Below are 14,090 nucleotides of genomic sequence, written 5' to 3'. Positions count from 1 at the left end.
ATTCCTCCTAGGCAAGGTTATCATCTCTTGGATTCCTGCCTCTCCTTTGTCCTGCAAAAATTTCCAGGGCCTCCATCTCTGCCTTTGCCCATATCACTTCCGGCTCAGACTATGGCAGTAACCTCCCAAGTGATCTCCCTTTTTCCTGCCCCTTCCTTTCCTACCTATGCCCCACAGAGAAGTCAGAGTACATGCCAGGCTGTGCCATTTGGCTCCTATTTCTTAGAAGTGAGAAATCCACCACTCTGGTATTCAGAGCTATCCACCTTCCCAGAGTCTCTCCTGCTAAAGCAGTCAAGCTATATACAGCTTTAACAGATATCTTTTAAAATATATATTCCAACTGTCATGCATTTGTTCTCTCTCCTCCACCTGAAAAATCTCCTCCTCCTGTTATGGGCTGAGTTGTGTCTTTCCTACCCTACCACCACAACAAAAAAATTCTAATGTTGAACTTTTAACTCCAGTGCCCAAGAATGTGACTATATTTTGAGACACGGTTTTAGAGAGGTAATCCAGTTGAAATGAGATTAGGGTGGGCTCTCATCCAATATGACTGGTGTCTTTGTAAAAAGAGGCAATATGAACACAGACATGTACGGAGGAGACACCATGTGAAGACATAAGGAGGAGGCCATTTACAAGGAAAGGAGAGAGGATCTAGAGGAGCCAACCCCGTCTACACCTTGATCTTGGACTTCTAGCTTCCAGAAATAAATGTCTGTTGTTTAAGCCAGCTGGTGTGTGGTACTTTTGGAATGGCAGCTGTAGCAAACTAATATACTTCCTATTTCCCACTGCCTAAGGATAAAATCCAAACTCCCCACCATCCCCGATGAGACCCTCGTGATATGGCTCTGGCCCTGATCCCACGCTCATCAACTAGGTGCCCCCTTTTGCTCATCTAATCTAGCTCTATCCACCTTCCCTTGGTCCCCTTCCCTTTTCAGGGCCTTGCCCATGCTTTCTATATGAAAAGTCCTTTCCTCAACTCTTTGCATGGCTGTCTTGCTTAATTTTCAATCGCATCATCAAGGTCACCATCTCAGAGAGGCCTTCCCAGACCACCTCTTTAAAGTATGCACACACACTCTCAATTCTTCTTCACAGCATCATGAACTTCTTAGCATTCTTAGTAACTTTTTATATATTTATTTATCTTCTACTTTCATCAAGCCAGGGACTGCTCACTTGAGTGTATATTCATTATCTAGCACAGTGTCCAGCATGTAATGATCCTCAAGAAATATTTGTCGACTAAATCAACAAATTTCAAAGTCTCGATCGAGGCCTCAGGGCCCAGCCAAAATTTTACTTTCCTCTTTAAATTAGCCTATCAATCCCCAAGTCTAGGCAAAGCTTACTGTCTTGATATGTCTCTGTATCATGCCCCTTCTGTCATGGTGATTATCATTGCCTGACTATATGGGTTGTGTGTGGGTTTCTATTTCTGCCCCACATCCTTCCAAGCCAGACCATACACTGTACATCTCTGCCTTGCCCACGGCACAGGCTGGCACAGGGCCCAGAGCCCAGGAGGCCTCAGTAAAGGTATGTGGGCCCAAATAATCAGAAAGGGATGAATGGTGGGAGTGAGTAATTGGGCTAGTTAAAAGGATAAAAAGGGTAATTTTGTCCTTTACAGCCCCCAGGGAGAAAGATTACAAATGTTTCTTTTGCCAGGGACAGTTTTGAGGGTAAATATCAGCTCTGGGGGACAGCCACAAAGTTCTGGAGCTGAGAAGCAGGTGGGGGAAGTACACTGGCCTGGAGCCTGCTTCAGAATTATAGAGCAGCCGGGAATCTCATCTGTCCAGCTGCGGGCTGCTGGGGAGGGCTGGGCAATTCCGTTGCCTCCTCTCTGGAGAACCTGTACTGCAGGAGAGGAGGAAGGCCACAGCTTAGGAGCCATGGGGTCCAACCCAGGAAAGATGCTGCCAACAGCCTCCACCCCTCCCCCCAAGGCCGCCACCCACTCACCACTCAGCCAGTCCCTGTCCCTCCCTCCTCTGCAGGGCTGGTAGGGCCTCAGCCAGTCATGGCTGGCTGAGCCCTCTCTTTGGGGGTTGGGCATGGACAATGGTAAGCGACAAGCCCCCTCCCCGCTGCCCCAGGGACATAAAGCAGGCCTTTCACAGAGGAGTTCTGGCTGCTTTGGTTGGTTCTTGGCACCCACCAAAGCGGCGTCGGGAGGGGCCAGAAAACAAGTGTGTTGGGGGTGGGAATGGGGCCAGCAATTCTGTAGACAAGCTCACGGCAGGGCCATTGGAACAACTTGGGGTAGAAGAAGGAGAATGGTATCAGGGAAGCCGGGAGATCGCGGCTCTGGGGAGCAAGGGCAAGCACCCACCCTCCAGCCCTGCCTGCCACCCTCATCACCCGGGATTGGCAACCCCATAGCCCTTTCCGCGCTCTTTCCCGGAAATTCTCAGGCCTCTGCCCTCTGGGCTCACAGACGCTAGCTAGAGCTTCGGCTTGGCCAAACCCCACAGCTCCGAGCGCAGCCTCTTTCGGGTGTCTCTGGGCGAAGGGGGTGGGGTGCTCACCGGCTAGTGTCTTTCTGCTGGGCAAGCCAGCGGAGTTGGGGGTGGGGGGATACTCCCCTGGCCTCGCCCCTCCGGGTCCCTTCTAGCTTTACCTTCTCCCCTCCCCTCCCGCCCCAGCATCTCTTCCCTCGCATCCAGAGTTTGGCGTAGATAGCGAGGGAGCCATCGTGACTGACGGAGGAGCCTAGGGGAGACGAGACAGCGACGGCGACCGAGTAGGGGTGGGGGATGGGGTGGGGACCGACGCCGAGCCCTTGGGGCCTGGCAGCAACGGAGACGCGGGAGAGGTAGAGAGCGGCTCACGCCATTGGGAGAAACTCGCCTGGTTTGGGGCCAAGGCTGGGAGGATTAGAATAAGAAGCAAGGTCTGGTTGTTTAATTTTGAGGATAAATTGTACAAGTAACTCTTGCACCCTCCTTCCACAACCTCACCTGCCTCTCTCCACCACCCACCCCGACGCACACATGCACTCATCCCTCCATCCTGAGATTTTGTGTTAAGGTAGGGGCAGCACCGTTCGGAACCAAATCAACGCTCCCTCGCTCCACCCACCCTCGAATTCTTAACCCTGGATCTACGCACACACACCCATCTTCTGGGATGGGGTAAGGAGGCTACTGCGAACGGGGCTCCTAAACATCGCCCCAGCCCCAGATTGCAAGTTCGAAGCCACCAACCCAAGATCAGCTCATAAGAGCTGTGACTTGGGGATCCGCATCCTTTGGTTACCTTTTCCCAGACAGTATTCCAGTTTCCAAACGTGGGAGAGGCGTGTGTGTGTGTGCGCGTGTGTGTGTGTGTGTGCGCGCGCCGCCTGTGTGTGAGTGCGTGTGTGTCTGTATCACTTGTGTTTGCGCGTGTGTATGGGGGGGGTGTATTAATGGGTGATATTATAAATGGAAACGAGAAAACTGAACTTAAAAGAAACCGGTCAATTGTAAAACAAACAAATAAACAACCTTTTAGATGGAATTTGTGGTTTATCTGGAGGTGGAGGTGGCGCTGAAGAACACCCACCCCCCCAATATTTTTTCCTTTGCTGCGCCTCCACCCCCAGCGTTTGGAGCGGCGGAGAAGCGGCTCCGGAGTGATTAATCCGGGGATAATTCACCCCCCCGCCCCCCGGCGCGAACCCCGCGAAGCGGGATTGGAGCGAGTCATTTCCGAGAGCGCAGCGCGCCTCTCCCCGGCCGGGCGGACACTTGGTTCATTCCAGCCGCAGAAGCTCAGGGCTCCCGCGTACCGAGATTTTTTCCGAGCAGAAAAAAGCTCCAGAGCTCTCCTGACCTCCTTTCTCCTCAGCGGCGAGCGAAGCTCTCCCTCGGCGCTGCCGGCCGCGCCATGCCGTGCTCGCGGGGACGGGAGCAGGGGCGCTGCGGCTGCCCCGCGGGGAGGGCTCGCGGCGAAGCCGGGATTTCGGCGCTCATGCCGGGCGCCGGGAGCCGCTGGGGCCGCCCGCCGCCTCGGCCAACGCCGCCGCCGCCGCCGCTGCCGCTGCTGCTGCTGCTGGGCTGGGGGCTGCTCAGCGCCTCGGCCGCCACGGGTAAGTCCGGCCGTGCCGGGGAGCCGGCGGCCGCCGCGCGCCCCGCCCGAGCCCCGACCCGGTCCCTGTCCCTTTCCTCGCCCTCTCCCTTAACCTTGCACTCTCGCAGTCGCCCATCCTTTTGCTCATTCCCACCCCCCACCCCCCGCGCTGTGTCCTCACCTCCATCCTCACCCTCACTGCTACCCCCCAGCCCCAGCCGCAACTTGGCCGGATCCGGCCGGTGTGCTGGCCTGGGCGCCAGACATCCCCGCCCGTGGTTGCAGGGTACCCGGACCGTGGCTTCAGTTTCTCCAGCCTCCCAGACCGCAAGGTGCCAGGCTTTTCCCCGATAAACTTTCCTGGAGCCCTCCCCCTTCTTCCCCATTCTGGTAGGCACGCCCGTCCTGGGGCCTGGAGAGGAATGGCGCCCCCTCCCCATTTCCGCGTCTGCGGGGTCTGCCCTGCCCTGCCCCCGCCCATTTTCTGGCGAACAGAGCCCTCGCCCCCGCCGGAGCCGCTGGGAGACTGCGGCCGTCATCCCCTTCCCCACGGGTCCCTCCCTCAGCCCTCGGGGCTTGGAGAGGGGTCCGGTGGGCGCGGGTCCTGGGCTGGGGTCCCGAGCACGCTTTGTAGGAGGGGGGCGCTGAGCGACGGGGAGGCGGGGGCGGGGGTTGTGCCCTGTGGCTAGAGAGGGAGTGTCGCCGCCAGGCTCCGCGCCGCCACATTCCTCCTGGTTCCCACTCCGCGCCAAAGTGCCCTTTCCCGCGCCCTGCTGCAGCCGAGTGCCGGGGCTGCGGCAGCGGTGGCGCGGGCGGCGGGACCTGCTCCCGGCGATCGAGTCCAGGAGAGGGGCCAGACCTGGCGGGTGCGGCGAGTTCCGGAACTTCGCTGGTTGTCTGGCTGCGGCTTGCGGACCGTGGCAGGCGTGTGGCCCTTAGAGGGAACCCAGTCCTCAGTGGGGGCAACTGGCTACGACTGATGCCTTCCCGTTCTATCACTTGCACCCTCTGAGGCTCAGCTGTAGCCACAGCCTAGAAAGTTCCGTGTGTCCGGGTGGGGACGAGTCCAATCGGCGATGTCTGGGACCAAATTTTCCTTTAGCCGGAAGGCTGACAACCCATAACACCTGCTGCCCAAGCCTGGACTCAGGGCACTTCTCGCCTGGAGCTGTGTTGGATTTTTGTTTGTTGGTTGCTTTTGTATTGTTTTGTTTTTAAACCACCGATTGAACCTCCGAAGGCTTCGCCTTGGCCATCCCAGAATCCCAATACTCCCTTCTTGGAAAGTGCGCCCCTTCGCTGGTGAGCTCTCCGGCCCACTCTGGGCCTCAGATCTTGCGAGCGGGTCTCCGCAGACCGTGTCGCCAGCTCCTTACCCGGGAATGCTAGGGTTGCTGGTCTGGGAGGGCGCCTCAGCCGCCCAGCTCTCCCATCCCTACTTGACCGGACTTTCTCGGGTTCTCCAGGAGTCATAGCCGCCAACACCCAGAGAGGGGCGCCCGCGGTGCGCGCGCCTAGGAGCTCTGGCCTCGCGTACACCCACACCCACTGGATGGCTGTGCCGTTCACAACGACGCCGCTGGTCATCCAGACTTGCTACACGGTTGGTGGGGAGACCGCTGCCACTGACTATCAGGCCTCTTGGCCTTTAGTCCAGATGTGGCCCCTGCTCTGGCCTAGTAGGCCTGAGATTCCCCCTAATGTGATCAAACTATTTTTCTGGGTAGATTTGTCCCAGGCCTTCCAGGGCATGTCATGCCCCTTGGGAAAGAAAAGGGCCGACTCACCAGAGTTTTCACACTGCTGGGCGCTGCTGGAATCCTGCCTTGTAGAGATCTATCTGCCAGCAGCTCTTTGGTCAGTAGAGAAGCTGGGGTGGTGTTGGCGAATGGTTTTGGGGAGGGGTGCTTGCTCTCTGGCTTCTAGTGCTTCCAATGCATTTCTTTTAAACTTTTTCTGCATTTAGATGTGCTGTTTGGCCTTGCAAGCAACAAAGGTTTGGAAATGGACTTGGTGACAGATGATTGCAAGATCTGGCATATTAGATGGGGAAGCACATTCATTTTGTGTTCTCGTCACACTGTTGACTTTAAAAGATGCTCAGGACTGAACCACTTCCCTTCTTTGGCCCAGTGATGACTGGATAAAATGATTATAAGAATTTGAAAAGAGTAGCCTCCCCACCCACTTTTACCTTTGATTCTCTCAACTCCTTCCATCTGTGCCCTGCCTCAAACTCTCCTTGTCCCCAGCCTCCTTGGAGACTTCACATCAGCGATCTCCTCTCCCTACTCTCAATCAATCACTCTCCTTAAGTTTCCTCTTGGCTTATAAACAGCTTTAATATTTAACATGAAACAACCTAACCAAACTTCTTGCCACTATTGACCTTTTAGTGACCATCTCATCTCTCTTTCTCTTTTACAAGTCAGGTCTCTTCAAAGGGGTCTCCAACTCACTTTCTCTGCTACCATTTGCTCCCTGCAGTATGTCTTCTGTTCCCAGAACTGGAACTCTTTAGGAAAGATCACTGATGACCACCCTAACTGCCAAATCTTCCTTTCTGTGGCTTCTTTCCTTCCCTCCCTCTTTCCCTCCCTCCCTCCTCCTTCCCTCCCTCCCTCCCTCCCTTCCTTCCTTCCTCCCTCCCTTCCTTCCTTCCTCCCTCCCTTCCTTCCTTCCTTCCTCCCTCCCTCCCTTCTTCCCTCCCTCCCCCTCTCCCTTCCTTTTTTCCTGTCTTTATCTTCCTTTATCTCCCTGTGACTTCGAATGCTTTGGGTTACTCCTTTTAAAATTTCTCTCCCTTGAGCTTCAGGGGCACCACTTTGCTGATTTTTCTGCTACCTCCTGGCCATCCTTTCCCAGTCTCTTCAGCAGCACTTATTCCCCTCTGTAAGTACAGTTTCCTGCACTGTTCGATTCTTGTGCTTTTCTTCATTTCCTTTCACCACTCCCTGGGTGAGCTCATCCAGGTCCATCCCTTCTATGATCACACTCTGAAGCTTCTAGACAGATCTCCTGCCAAGATGCTTCTCCTGATATTATGTCTGTTGGCTTCATTACCTACAAAACTCTGGGTCTAGACAGCCCATATATCTGGCTGACTCTTGGACAGCTTCACCTAGATGTTTCTTTTCCAAAGTGAACTCATTAGTTCCTCTCTTGAGCCTCCAGTATTCCATATGGAGGCTGGTGGTACCTGCAGCCTCCTAGTTAGACAGCCCAGAAACCTTAATATCACCCTCAACTCCTTTCTAATCAAGTTCTGTCAGTTTCATACCTTCGATTTTTCTCAAACACATCTATTTTTTTTCTAGATTCAGAGGCTCTGAGCATTGAAAAGGTTGAAACGCCTCCCATTCTCTTGATAAGTGATTCAAAATAAAAGCAATATTGAACTTTAAATTAAAGAAATTTTGACAAAGTTCTGATTTTTCCCACACTAACCAATTTGTTGCTTTTTTTTAAAGTCAAATATCAAATTATTTTTTAAAATTCTTTCTGCTTTATTTGTTTCCTAAGGCTTGTTTTCAGAAGCCTCTTGCAGACTGGAGCACTGACCATACCCGGTGTTTGATTGCAGTACTAATCAAATTGTATTCAGAGTGTTTGTTTATCTGCCTCATGTTTTGAACTGTGAGCTTCTTGAAGGAGGGGATAGTGCTTTATTTCTCTTATATCCCCAGCACCCAGCTCAGAACCCAGCATAGAATTGGTGTCTGATAGGTGGTTGTTAAATCAGTGGATAATTTTAAAACATTTTTTTTTCTCTTGGACAGTTTTCTAGAGACTAATAAGGCTAAATTGAGAGTCTTAAGGAGTAGGGAAGCCAGAGATAACAAAAACATCTGGTCACCAGTTGCTTTCACCCAGAACTAAGTGACACTGATTGTGAAGGTAGCTCCTTATATTCTAGAACCAATGTAACAACAAGCCTTTAGCATATAACTCCACCCCATACCCCAAAGGAAAGGCACTTAACTGCTCAGACACCAATGTATGGATTTGAATGTCCATTTACAATTGAGCTGTGGGTTTATGGCTTGAAAAAAATAAGCTGACTATAGCAGACAATGCTGACAATGTCTTGGGCTGGTGCATGTGTGGCTTTGTTGTAGATGAAGCTAGAATCATGTGGTAAGGGGACTGGAGAACCAGATTGCAGGGTCTTGGACACTGCAGGGTTTGGATTTGTCCAGAAAAGTCCAGTAGGTGGCTTCGGTAGCACCACTTTGACTCATGTGCCTGACCTGCCTCTGTTTCATCATCATCGTCATGCCAGCAGGTTAAGGGAGTCTGATTGCTCAGCAGAGCCCAATATTCCTTGGAGACCTATCTGTATTCAGACCTGTCCAAAGCTCAGGTGCCCACCTACAACAAGGACAAGTCACTCCGGTATTGTGGGAAGGATTGGAAATGGAGATTAGAGATGTAGCAGTCCCAGCACATACCTACCTCACAGAAGATGCTCATTACGTGGAAGCTGGGGCCGAAACAGGAACGCTGAGGACAAAAGACTCGGTGAGGAAGTCTCCATGCCCTCACCATGTCCTCTCCCACCCATGGTGCTCAGAAAGCTGTCTGGGTGCCTGGGTGAGTAACACTAATAGCTGATGTTCACTGAGTCCTCACCATGTGCTGGCATCATCCCAAGCACTTGCATGTATTAACTCAAACCTCACAGCAACCCCATGAGGCCGGCAATTTTATTATCCCCATTTTCTTCATGAAGAATAGGTTCAAAGGGGACACAGAACTTATCCACACAAGAAGTCAATGGCTAAAGCCAGAGTTTGAACCCAGTCTGCCTGACTCCAAGTCCCTTACTCATAACCACAGTGCTCTCCGACTTCTACGGAGACCCAGCTGGCATGATACCCCTGCAATCCTTCTGCCCAGGCTGTCAACCTCTGCCCTGCTCTACCCGTTGGGCCACCCCTATTAGTTCTGCTGTTTTTCTTTTGGCTCTCGATGCCTGGATCTCAGCCTTCCAATATCTCAAGCAGCCATGGTCTATCCATCTTACCACAGCTCTTGGGGGAGTGACTGCAAAGTCATCCTTGATTTGCTTTTAGTCCCAAACACCCATCTAGACTGAACTCTGCTGTGAGCTCTCACAACTTTCAGGTTCCCCCTGTTGTAAAATCATCAAGATGTATTGGAATGTCTTGTTTAATGAGGCGATGTCCATCTTTATTCCCTAAAGTTCTGTTGACTCAGGGAGGGTAGTGTAGCCCAGATTACAGCACATAGCAGACACTCAATAAACACCTGTTGAGAGGCTCAGAGGCAAGTTTTCTGGAACTCAAGACTCTCTTTCCCTCAGCTGCACTGTTGGACATTCTCCAGACAAAGGATTGGGAGGAGTGGGAAGAGGTAAAGGGACATCCTCAAATGGGAGGTGGTCCAGGTCCTTCTGCATACTACCAATAATAGTGCTCCATTACTGAGTGTTGGCTAATGCTTTGTAGACAATACTATTCAATTTGTACAACAACCCAGCCCCTATGATATATTTGAAAAGACTGAGGCTTAGAAATTAAGCAATTTGGCTAAGGTTATAGGGCAGATAGGTAAAGAGTCAGGATTGGACCTCAGGGATACCTGAGTCTAGGGCCCAACCTCTTAATTCATGGAAAGCATCTTTCATAGTGCCGGACCCATTGTTTTAGCATCAGTATTGTTAGATGCTACCTCTACTTCTACTGTCTACTTGCTTTCTGCACCAGCCTCTTAGAATTACAAGAGAAACACTTCTAACACTAAGCCACTGTATGCATCAGCAAGAGTCTTTCCTTTTTGCTTCTCCCACTGAAAGCACACCCCTTAGATCCTGGCTACCTACCCTAACCCATCAGCTTAATGCATGTCACCATTTCTCTTCCTAGAGTGGTAGAGGGGCGGGTCCTCTATCTCCCCCTAGAGGTTGGAAAATGCCACTGACATTGCCTGCCTTGGGATTCACTCCTTGAGTGGGATATGACCTCCCAACCACTCCTCTCTGCCTGCTGCGGAGATTTTCCAGGATAGTGGGAACATCTGGGTGAACCTGCAAATGGAGGATTATTTCAGAGTCTTCTGCCTCATGGAGACACTATCTCGGTCTTCACAGGCTTTGGCTAGAACTTGGCTCTCGCTCGGACCCACAGAAAGCAAAGGGTGGGCCGTGCATTGTGGGGGTTTCTCAACTTGAAAATGATGATTTGGTTCTTAGAGATTTTTCCTGGGTCTTGTAAGTTAAGAGAAACAAAGGAAAATCAAAATTTTTTCCTACTCACTTGAGAGCTCAATCCCCTGGACTATCTTTTCATACCCCTCCTTTAAAGAGATTTTGTATTGTTTTTCTCCTCTCCTACCAAAATACACACTTATCCCTTAGATCTTTAGGGGAGGGCAAGACCCTTTGGATTTCTCATGTAGCTTCATGTAACGCGAAGAATGGTTGTACCCCTGTATAAATCACAATGAAAACTTGGGCCAAGTAGGGGATGAGAGGGGATGAGATTTAACAGGATAATGTGAGGTGGATTGAGATCAAGTAAGAAAGAATGAGTTGGGTAGGATCAAGAGTGGATTGGGATGGGATAGACAGAATAAACTGGAATGGATTGAGATGGGTGGTGGAATGGAATGGAATGGAATAGGATTGAGTATAATAGGATGGTTCTGGGGTGAGATTGAAAGGGTGGGATATAGGGTATTCAGGGGATTGACTGGGATAGGATGGGGTGGGTGGTGCAGGAATAGGTTAGGATGGATTGGGATGGGATAGGATAGGATGGAGTGGGTGGAGTTAGAGTGGAGTGGAATGGGACAGTTGGGAAATGATGGACTTGGAAGTGAATACGTCACGGGATGTGTGAAATGGGAATGAGTCGGCATGTACTGGCGCACCTCGAGTTGGGTGAATTGGGATGGGATGTTGGGAGATGTGCTGGGGTTACGTAACCAACTGAGTGGGCATAAGGGGGAAATGGGAGATGAGGGAGGGCAGGAGAAACGTGCTTCACATTATTGTGGCATCTTCATCTTCCTACCTAGAACTCAGTTTCTTATTTGCCTGAAGTGCGAAATTTCCGGCAGATAGAAAATCCCCATCAGCCCTTGCTTCCACACTGGCATGGATCCTAAAATGCTGGAAGATCTACTCTCCTCCTCTAAGGGGTCATTCTTTAGGTAGAAATTGGAGTCCCATGTGGCCGCCACCACAAACCCTATCAGAGAAATATGCCAGGCTTATGCCCACATTAAGGACCCTATGTCCACCCTAAAACTAGTGGAGGTTGGCCATATCCACAGAAAGCCAAGTCCTGGGTTGTGTAGGAGTTCATCTCTGTGGCCCTCCTCTTTGGGGGCATCTCTCTGCTGGAAATTTTTTTTTACTTTCTACTTATTTGTTTCTGTATTGTCAGAAAATTTTAAACTGAATTGATCTCTAAGAGGATGTCAGTCCTATCCTTGGAAATCATCATTATAAGGAACTCCAATGATGCTAAAAATAATGTATGTAATTTAATTGTATAGTTAAATTACAGAGAACATCAAGATGACTCTTAGAAATTTATTTGAGAATCTCCCGTGTGGTCTGAAGCAGAAAATAAAGGCTCATATTGCGGTACAAATAGCCGTCTCCCTGCCAATGTCTTAATTTATACTCAATTAAGTGCAATTATAATCCAGATACCTTAAAAAAATTATGTGTCCATCTTCTAGGTTTTCAAATAGGAAATAGAATAAATTCCATTATTAAGTAGCTACAGGTATTTATTGAATGAAAGTAAGTGACTGTAGTGGTTGTAATTTTGAAGGGAGGAAGCAGAGACTTCGAAATTTAGACCATTTGAGATACAAGTGTATTTTCAGAGAATGCGCGGGCATTTGTGCAGGTGATCGATGGCCCTTTCTGAGATGAGCAGGTGTGGCAGAGTCGACTCAGGCCTGGGAGGTTTGTCTACGTGCTGCTGCCTGACTCGCCTCCACCCTGGCCTGAGTCTCACTTGTCACCTACTGACCATCATCGCTTCCTCCATTGCCATTTCAGGGGTGGGGGTCAAGGATGTAGAGAGGATAAGAGATTGGCTGAGGCTTGGTGATGGTGTGTGGGCTTCTGGCACGTTACTTGGTGATGAGAAGGTGAAAGTTTAATGATTTATTTTCAATCCCTGTTTCAGTGTTCCTAACATGAAAACAGCCACCTCAGGGATGGCATCCCTTCCTCTCAGGGATCTGTGTGGCCCAGCCCTGCTGGCCTTTGTCATTTGGGCACCCCCAGAAGGGCTGACATACAGCAGATCCACATAGGAAGGAAGACATTCTGATATATTTGATTTATGTCTTGAAATTTGGCCTGAGAGTCAGGAAACTTAGTCTTCCAGACTTGGAGGTGCCTCTATGGCTTATGTGACATGAGAGAATTATTTTATTGTCCTGGGACTTCAATTTTTTACTTGTAAAATGGAGATAATAATACCTACCATGTCTATGTGATGCTGGACTTGGAAGCTCTTTAATCTAGAAAGCAAAAAAGGACACAGAGATACAATGGGAGGTTCTGTCCAGCGACCAGGCTGGCTTGGCCTTCCAAGGATATGACACTCATCACCTCTGCAGTGAACCTGCCTGGCCTTCAGGGTGTAGGGGTGGTGGGTGAAGGAGAGTGGACTCACTGAGCTTCATGGCTCTGATCTGTTCTTACCCTGCAATCTGTGGCTGCTTCTGAAACTTGAAATGGAAGACATAAATGATTCCCATTCAAAGCCCATCAGACATCTGCCACAGACTCCTCCTTACTTAACTCTGCACTCCTGGGTAGTATCACTGTGAGTTTAGTCTGGGAGGGGTGACTGTTCAGGCTTCACTTTCACTAACACATTCATCCAGGGCACAAGACATTCACTGAGGCCTTTTAACTGTAGCAAGATGAAAATTCCCTATGTTTGAGGACCATTGAGCCTCACATCTATGACATTTTGTTCCAAGAAACATGGAAAGAGAAAAATGTTACAAGGATAGTGTTCCTAAATCATGTGGATGACAAGTGTTTTTGTTTTCTGCTTTATTTCCTTTTTTTGAGCTTATGTGCATAATATTGAATTAATCCTACCCTTATACCATGACACATTATTGATCATCTGTCTATGCCAGGCTCCTTTCTTGTTTTATTCAGAAAGTTCCTTCCCATTATCCCCAATCATAAGGCATTGATCTCCTCCCCCATCGGTAGCCACTCTGATAGATTTGACACATGTCTTGAAATGTGCACAGATTTTTATAAAATATGTAGGGTTGTTTGATGTGCATATGTATTTTTAATTTACATAAATGATAGCGCACTATCCATTTCATCAAGTTTCTTACTGTATTTACTCAGCACTATGTTTTAAAGACCTAGCCCTGCCCCTTGTGTCTAGCCCGCAGTTTCTAACTGTTGCGTTGCTTTATGTGCTTTGCATCCATCACGTTCTGTGCATCCGTTGCCCTGGGGAGAGACCTCTGGCTGGTCTGTAACTACTCCTGGTCACACATGAAGTTCTGAAAAACATCTTTGTGTATGTTCTTTTGGGAGTCCGTGTGAGAATAACTCTGGGCTCTACATATGGAGGATTTGGATTCCTGAGTTAATGTGTGAAATTTCTATCTTTTGCCATAATGTTTTCTAGAATGGCTGTGCCAGGCGGGGCACATTTCCACCAAGAGTGCACAAGAGTTTCTGTTTCTCCATGTCATCAACAGTACTGAATATCGTCCATCTTTCTAATTTTTGCCATTCTGATGAGTTTAAAGTACCATCTTATTATTTTAATTTTCACTTCTCTTAGTACTAGTAAGTTCGAATATCTTATATGCTTATTAATTGTTTGAGCATGTCTTTTTTTTTTTTTTAATTTACCTATTCATAGTTTTTGCTTATTTTATAATTGGATGTCCCGTCTTAACTTAGAAAAATTTTTTGGTTGATTTGCAGAAGTTTTTTTTTTTTTTACTATTCCAGCTCTTGCCCTTTGTCACTTTTAAAAGTT

The 14,090-nt window shown here is 49.4% G+C and overlaps 1 protein-coding gene across 5 annotated transcripts in view; it reads left to right on the top strand.

Annotated features, from left to right (window-relative positions):
• The first annotated feature begins 3,746 nt into the window (after nucleotides 1-3,746).
• Nucleotides 3,747-14,090, top strand: part of CSMD2 (CUB and Sushi multiple domains 2) — a 544,176-nt gene continuing 533,832 nt past the window's right edge. For all 5 annotated transcript variants that reach the window (XR_001597587.2, XR_001597586.2, XR_001597588.2 and 2 more), the window contains exon 1: nucleotides 3,747-4,090. Coding sequence is in view for 2 of the 5 variants with exons in the window: in XM_016150537.2 (XP_016006023.2) it covers nucleotides 3,889-4,090 (202 nt within the window). In the remaining 3 variants the exon portion in view is untranslated. The remainder of the gene's footprint in view (nucleotides 4,091-14,090) is intronic.

The sequence above is a fragment of the Rousettus aegyptiacus genome, unplaced genomic scaffold (assembly GCF_014176215.1).
Source record: "Rousettus aegyptiacus isolate mRouAeg1 unplaced genomic scaffold, mRouAeg1.p scaffold_m13_p_1, whole genome shotgun sequence".
NCBI classification, from domain to species: domain Eukaryota; kingdom Metazoa; phylum Chordata; class Mammalia; order Chiroptera; family Pteropodidae; genus Rousettus; species Rousettus aegyptiacus.
The sequence above is the reverse complement of the archived record's forward strand: the minus strand, read 5'-3'. Positions and strand labels throughout refer to the sequence as shown.